This window comes from Eulemur rufifrons, chromosome 15 (genome assembly GCF_041146395.1).
Source record: "Eulemur rufifrons isolate Redbay chromosome 15, OSU_ERuf_1, whole genome shotgun sequence".
Classification (NCBI taxonomy): domain Eukaryota; kingdom Metazoa; phylum Chordata; class Mammalia; order Primates; family Lemuridae; genus Eulemur; species Eulemur rufifrons.
The window spans coordinates 12,406,189-12,413,856 of record NC_090997.1 but is presented as its reverse complement, the minus strand read 5'-3'; the positions used below and the strand labels follow the sequence as shown (position 1 = coordinate 12,413,856).

General features: G+C 47.0%; 1 protein-coding gene across 1 annotated transcript in view; it reads left to right on the top strand.

Annotated features, from left to right (window-relative positions):
- The first annotated feature begins 4,876 nt into the window (after nucleotides 1-4,876).
- The window catches only part of ZNF318 (zinc finger protein 318), a 28,119-nt gene continuing 25,327 nt past the window's right edge, over nucleotides 4,877-7,668 (top strand). Inside the window, exon 1 of the mRNA XM_069487758.1 lies at nucleotides 4,877-5,312. Within this exon, the coding sequence (XP_069343859.1) occupies nucleotides 4,917-5,312 (396 nt within the window). The 5' untranslated portion in view covers nucleotides 4,877-4,916. The remainder of the gene's footprint in view (nucleotides 5,313-7,668) is intronic.

The window sequence follows — 7,668 nt, the reverse complement described above, 5'->3', positions numbered from 1 at the left end:
AAGACTAGTCAAGTGTAGCAGTAAGAAGTGGGGAAAGTAGTAGAACAAGGAGTTCAATCTGTAACTGACAGTGAACAATCAAGTGAGGTAACTCACTACCTTCAGACCAGCCGAGAGTGTATTAGTCTGCTTGGGATGCTCTAATAAAACACCATAGATTGGGTGGCTTAAACAACAGATGTTTATTTTTCTCACCATTCTAGAGGCTGGGATGTCCAAGACTAAGGTGCCAGCCAGTCAATTCAGTCTTGGGGGCTCTTTTCCTGGCTTGCAGACACCACCTTCTTACCTACTAGCTGCATCCCCATATAGCAGAGAGAGAAAGCTCTAGTGTCTTTTCCTTTCCTTGTAAAGGGCCTAATCCCATCATGAGGGCCCTACCCTCAAGACCTCATCTAACCCTAATTATCTCCCAAAGGCCCCATCTCCAAATACCATCCCATTGGGGGTTAGGGCTTTAATGTATGAATTTTAAGGGGAATAAAATTCAGTCCATAGCATAGAGCCTAGATCTCTTTACATTTGTCTTTTCAGGTTTAATCTGTCATTGCTATATGTCTACTATGAGAAGGGTGTGTGTTTGTGTGTATGTATGTGAAAGCCTTAACACATTTCACCATTTTCATCAGAAGTCTAATAAAAAATTCTTGAATTGATGAGGGACAATAGTTGTGACAATATGTTAATTAGATTCTGCCTATTGTCTTTTGAGTCTCAGCAAAGGCCTCAAAGTTGGAAAGCAACACAATAGATGCCAGGTACTCCCCTTCCCACATCTTATAGGGAGATGCTAAGAAATTGTGAACTAGTCTGCCAGCATTACTAATCATCAACATTCAATCTATATAAGAAAATGAGGGTTGTGTTAGAGAGTGATGTATGGGCTCTATATTAATACTTCCTCTCCTGCCACTCTGGGAAAGGGGGAGAGGTCTTTCTTTTGCCTGAGGCCATTTGAGATATAGGCTTTCACTAGAACCTCTTAGAATGTTTGGCTTGTGCCTCCTGGGGTTTGGAGGTCCACAGGGACCGATGTCTTAATTCCTATCTGGGGGGAAGTCCAAAAGCAAGATACTGGCTAACTAACTGTGCTGGGATAGCGAGTCAGGTGGTGGCATGGGGAGTGAGCTTGACTGCCCTCGCCATTGGGGCAAGGATGCATGAGTTATCCTGCTCAGAGCCAAGTATACCTAGAAGCTTGGAGCCATTTAAAAAGGATCTTTCCCATGAGGGATGCCCAGAGAGTAAAGGGACTCCCACGGGAGTGAGTTTTACATGGGGTGAGGGAGGAGAGTCATAGACAAGTCAACCAGAGGAGGAGCATCACCTAGTTCCCAGCACAAGAGTCCTAGAAAAGCCCACAAAGGTGATATAAGAGAGAAGAGCCAACACTTATGAGTGCTCCATATCCATAGGGAACACATTTTGAAAGGTAACAGCCTCCTGCACCAACCAGGAATGTCTGTGTTCTTTCCCTCTAATCCCTTCTCCTCTTGCACCAAATGGGGGTAGGTGGTGGTGTCAGAAATAGCAGTTAGCCAATGGGAAAGAAGGAGTAAACTCTGAGGAGTAAAAGCAGGGATGTGGAGAGGACTACCACACCCTCCCTTCACCACAGCAAGCTTCAAATTTGAAGCAGGCAAGAGTTAGGGGAGAACATTTAGCCTAAAGTTTTATTTTGTTTTGGTTTTGAAACAAGATCTCACTCTGTCACCCAGGCTGGGGCATAGTGGTGTGACCACAGCTCACTGTAACCCCAAACTCCTGGGCTCAGGGATCCTCCTGCCTCAGATTCCTGAGTCCTTGAGACTACAGGCGCATGCCACCATGACCACTATTTTTTTTTTATTTTTGTAGAGAAAGGGGTCTCACAATGTTACCCAGGCGGTCTCGAACTTCTGGCCTCTAGTGCTCCTTCTGCCTTGGCCTCCAAAAGTGCTGGGATTACAGGTGTGAGCCACTTCACCAGCCTGAAGCTTAAAGTTTTAATTATTCCCCTGGCCTGGACTAAACATTTTTGCTACTGCAATAAGGCTACTCATGTGACTGAAAATACTTGAAAACTGAAGGGATCTGCAAAAGATTTCATGTAGGACACAGAAAGAATTATACATAGGGCAAGTGTGAAGAGGAAGCAGGAAAGTTTTGTGATTATATATAATGGAGGCCAGCTCCTTTAATAAAAATACTTATTCAGTATTAGAAAAGGATTGAGGAGGAAAAATTGACACAGAGTATAATGAAGCCTGATTTAAAATGTATTGAATTCAAGTGTTTGTACACACTGATTCACATTTTCTTCACATTTACTTAGATCACACCAAAAGTGTGGGAAACCAAAATCAGTATGTAGGCTAACAAAGACAGGGCATACACCTCTGGCAGACTTTTATCATTTTTTCTTTAAAATAACTTTTATGGGTTTTCTATTTTATATAAATTATATAAGGAGTGAAGGAAGCTGAGCGTAAGAAAAATCAACTAGTAAAAATTTTATACTTTACTTTTACTGAGCTATGATGTGAGCATATGCCATTATACAAACATGTGGAATTAGATATATTTTAAATTTAATACAAAAACTGTCAATAGAAAAAAAACCCAAATTCTGTAAAATAATTTAAAGAGGTTCATTTTGAGCCGAATATGTACAAGTATGGCCCAGAGAGCCACTCCCAAGAAGGCTTGAGCAAGTGGTCTTGCCATGGTTGGCTTACAGTTTGGTTTTATACATTTTAGGGAGACAGGAATTACACGTAAATTCAAAATCAATACATGAAAGGTGCACACTGGTCTGCCCTGAAAAGGCAGGACATCTCCCAAGTGGGGGTTTACAGGTTATAGGTGGGTTTAAAGATTCTCTGATTTGTAATTGGTTAAAGAAATGAAGTTTTGTCTAAAGGCTTGGAACATTTTAAGTTCAGGAAGTCACTGGACATGTATCGGATATATACTGAGACTCAAGTGATCTGTTAAGTAAATTGATGACCTCTAGCTGTGGTTTAAGTTTTGTCTCACATGACCTTAGGCATGCTAATGATTTTGTATCTTATTGTTACAAAAATTACTCCAAAAAAGACAAGGTATAGCTAGGTGTCTAACCTCCCTTCTCATGGCCGGCAACTCAGTGTTAAAGGGTTTTATTTGCGGGGGTGTCTTCCTTGGCCAAGAGGGGGTCTATTTAATTGGTTAGGGGAGGCTTAAGATTTTATTTTAGCCCACAAAACTTAAATTAGAAAATGGAAATCTTTTATAATTAAATTTTTCTTTGTTCTGCCTTGGCTTTGAAATCAGAAACCTGACTGATTGATTGATTGATTTTTTTTTTTTGAGACAGAGTCTCGCTCTGTTGCCCAGGTAGAATGCAATGGTCGGGGTCTGCTCTGCTCTTGCTCAGGCTGGTCTCAAACTCCTGACCTCAAGTGATCTTCCTGTCTCTGTCTCCAAGACTGTTAGGATTACAGGTGTGAGCCACCACACCTGGTCAGAAACCTGATTTTTTTTGAGATAGGGTCTCCCTCTATTGCTTGGGCTAGAGTGCAGTGAAGGTCAACATAGCCCACTGAAATCTCAAACTCCTAAGATCAAGCAATCCTCCTGCGTCAGCTTCCTGAGTGGCTGGAATTACAGGCAAGCACCACCACGCCCCTAGCTAATTTTTCTACTTTTTGTAGAGACCAGTTATTCCAATGTTGTTCAGGTTGGTCACCAACTCCTGATCTCAAGCCATGGTCCTCTCAGCTTCCCAAAGTGCTAGGATTACAGGCCAGAGCCACGAAGACTGGCCCTGTTTTTTTTTGTTTTGTTTTGTTTTTTGTTTTTTAGCGAATTTCAGGTTTTGTATTATACTTCTAGTTGATAGATGAAAAATATTAAGCCATTGTTTACAGTCCACATTTTTTTCATGTTTTGACCATTGTGCTCTTTTGTGTTGTCTTTTCTTCTTAACTTTATAATTAGGTTGCAGAGCCCAGAGACTGGCATCTAGGGAAATTCTAGTCATAGGGTTGGGGGGCAGTGGTGTTATCAGAATCTCTCACAAAAAACTCGCCTGTGTGTCATGATATGGACCCCTGGTAGTGAGTGACCTTCACCATGACCACAAATACTTGGTCAGAGAAAAACCTCTCGAAAACTTACTGATGTCTATTTTGTGTTTGATTCTCAACCCTAACCTGTACTTTCCCATCTTCAATTTCAACCCCTATAAATCAAACTGCGAAGTAAAGTGACTTTCCAGTTGTCGTGCTGCTTCTGTGGGGGCCAGGACGTCGGCAGGCGTTCTTGCCAAGGTGCATAACCTCCGACATAGCTGACGTTTTGAGGGGTCATGTACATTCCGGGGCACAGGGAAAGGCCAAAGATGCTCCCGGGTCTCGAAACCCGCCAAGTCTGGAGGCCTCGGGTTTCTCCGGAAGACCAGACTCTTCTCCCGCCAATCCCTCCCTTCCGCCCCGCCCACCCCTCGTGGAGGCCCTCAGGGTCACGTGGCCGCCGTGGGGAGGGGGGGGAAATGGGTGGCTCAGCGGCCGCCATCTTAAGGGTTTGGAGGCGGAGCGTGCCGAGCTCAGGGCGCGCGCTTGGTTTCCCCTCCCCTCGGCAGCCTCGCGCCGGCTTCCGCGCTCCTCCCCACTTCTCCTGGCTCCTGTGGCTGCTCCCTGAGTGGAGGAGCCCGGAGCCCCGGAGGCGGGGGGGGTGTGTCGGACGCGTGCTCGCGCCCTCCAACCGCCGGCCGCGGCCGCGGGGGCGCGCTCGGCCGAACCCCAGGCTGTGGCGCTGGGCTGAGGGGAGGGGGCTGCCCTGGCGGCGCGCGACGGCTGTGGTGGCGGCGGCTGCAGCTGCGGCGGCGCGCTCGGGGCCCGCGTCTAGGGCGCCCCCGGGTTGGAGCTGCAGCCGCGGCCGCTGCTTCCAGAACCATGTACCGCAGCGGCGCCCGCTCCTCCGTCTCTTCCCACCGGCCTAAAGACGGCGGCGGTGGCGGCTCGCGCACCGGCCGCAGCTCCGGCTCCTCCTCAGGCCCGGCTCGCCGCACCTCGCCGCCGCCCTCCGGTTCCTCCTCGTCGCGGACCCCGGCTCGGCGACCCCGCTCGCCTTCAGGGCACCGCGGCCGCCGGGCCTCGCCGTCCCCGCCACGGGGTCGCCGCGGCTCTCCGTCCCCGCCGCGGGCCCGTCGTGGCTCCCCGTCGCCACCGCGGGGCCGACGACTCTTCCCGCCGGGCCCGGCTGGCTTCCGAGGCAGCAGCCGGGGGGAGTCCCGCGCCGACTTCTCCCGGGACGGCCGCGGAGACCATCCAGGCGACAGCGGCAGCCGGGTAATCCCACCCCTCATCCAGGACCCTCCATAGCCCAGCCCCTTCGCTCGCAATTGCCGTTTCCAGAGACGCTTGTAACTCAGGCGCCCTGAGGCCTCCAGGCCAGGGTCCTAAGCTCGAAGCCTTCCCCCGGCCCCGTCGGCAGTGATGCCGGAGCCCGGAGCCTCCCTGCCAGCCCGGGAGCTTCGTTTACACAATAACGGACTCGGGCGCTTGGGCGCGCCGGGTCGGGAGTGCGTGCTCCATTTCTCAGGATGTTTCCACTCTGGGTGAGGTGTGGAAAAGTTTGCCAGGGCGAGGGGAATTTCGTCCCTACCGTGTGTCTGGTACTTTTTTTTTTTTTTTTTTTTTTTTAAAGAGGTGCCTTACTGGATGTGGTACTTTTTAAAGAGTTGACATGTCCTCAGGGTTGCGTGGTGTTTATTCCCTTAAGCCTGAGCTGCCCCCCCGGATCCTAGAAAAGAAATCGAAATGTCTGTCTTTGTGGTGAGTTTGGGAAACTAACCTAGTGCGGTTAACTAGACTAGACGTCCAGAGTGTAAACTCAGCTTACCTGAGTTGGAGCTGCTGCTCCGAAATGAAGTGTGCATAACCACAGTCATTGTAGTAGTCACTCCCACTTACTGAGTTATATGGCCGGGATTATACTTGGCCCTTCACGTTACACGTTCTTTTAACCCCCTCAACCCTTTGAGGTGAGGCAGTCAATGTTACTCCATGTTGTACGGCTGAGGAACCAACCCCGAGAGGTTCCAAGTGACTCGACTTAAGGTTTCACAGCTAAGAAGTGGTGGAGCTGTGATTGAGCTTAGATCTGTCTGATTCCGCAAACCTATGATTTTTAACCTTATATTTCACTGCTAGAGCAACAGAGCATGAGATTAAGTTTATCTTAGAGATAACATTGACCTCTCAACATCACCATTCTAGTAGAGCTTCCGGGGAGGATTTGGTGTTTTGACATTTGTTTTTATTTGCATTTCATCAATCTTTTTTTCAAACTTGTGACAAAGTTTGTGTTTTGTTGAGTTGCTCTCTAACGGGGTATCCAAGTACTCTGGGCACTCTGGTCCTAGGTGAATGGACTTGTCCCGGTGTTAAGATTTTCAAAGCTGAAAGCAGTGTCAGTGTGAGTGTCAGGCACTACAGAGGAAGCAAGGAGAATAGAATGCTTCTTTCCACAGCTTCCCTTTTCTTCTCCAGTGCACAATTTATTTGCTCCAGTCTTCTCTGTCTCAGTAAAGGGCATCATCCACTGCTTGAGTCAGCAACAGTTATCATTTTCTTTCTTCCAACATTTAATCTGTCAAATTAACCTCATCTGTCTAACCTGTTACCTCTACCTCCAAAATACATTCTCCAAACTGTGCTCCTCCTGCCATCACTCCTGCGTGGTCTAAATCCTATTACCTCTTGCCTGGGTTGTTGCATTTGGCTCCTTTACGCCCCGCTCTTGCTATGCTCTAGTTTATTCTGTACATAGCAATCAAAATAATTTTTTAAACCTATACTTTATACATTTGACAGGTATTTATTGAATGTCTGTGTAGTAGGTACTGTTCTGGGACCTGGAGATGCAACGGTAAACAAACCAGACAAAAACTCCTTCCCTCCTAGAGTTATTCTAACAGAGAGAGTTGGTTAAGTCAGAAATGCCATGGCATGTTAAAGGTGATTAAATATTAAGAAGGAAATAAAGCAGAGGAAGGAGTGCAACAATTTTTGATAGGGTAGCCAGGGAAGGCCTCCTGAGAAGATGACTTTTAAATAAAGACCTACAGGAGGTGAGGGTGTGAACAATACAAGCATCTGGAGGAAAAACGTAGTCAGATCTCACTCCCCTGCTTAAAACTGTCCTGTGGTTTTTATTACACTAAGAATGCACTCCAAGTCTCCTAACTGATTTCTGCCTGTCTTTTCCTCTTCTGTCATCATTTGCTGCAGCCACATTGGTTGTCTTTCTGTTACTTAAAACATGCCAAGCTCATTACTGAGGTGATTCTTCCCTTTGCCTGAAACATGCTTCTGCCTGTTCTTTACAAGGCTGACATCTCATCATTCAGGCCTCAGCTTTTCACCTCAGAAGAGCCTTTTCTAACCATCCTATCTGCAGTAACTCCTCTTCCCCAGTCTCATTCATGGTATCATGTTTTAATGATTGTACAGCATTTATGGCTATCAGAAGTACTTTTTAAAACCTATTTTTGGCTTGCCTCCTTCACTTAAAATGTATAGGTTCTGAGATCAGGGACTTTATTGACTTCTCTGTTCTCACGTCCAGTAAGAATGAGAGGTCACTATTTGGGAGGATTAGCAGTATGGGCTTTTTTCTCTAAGAAAATGATAATTTTTTTAA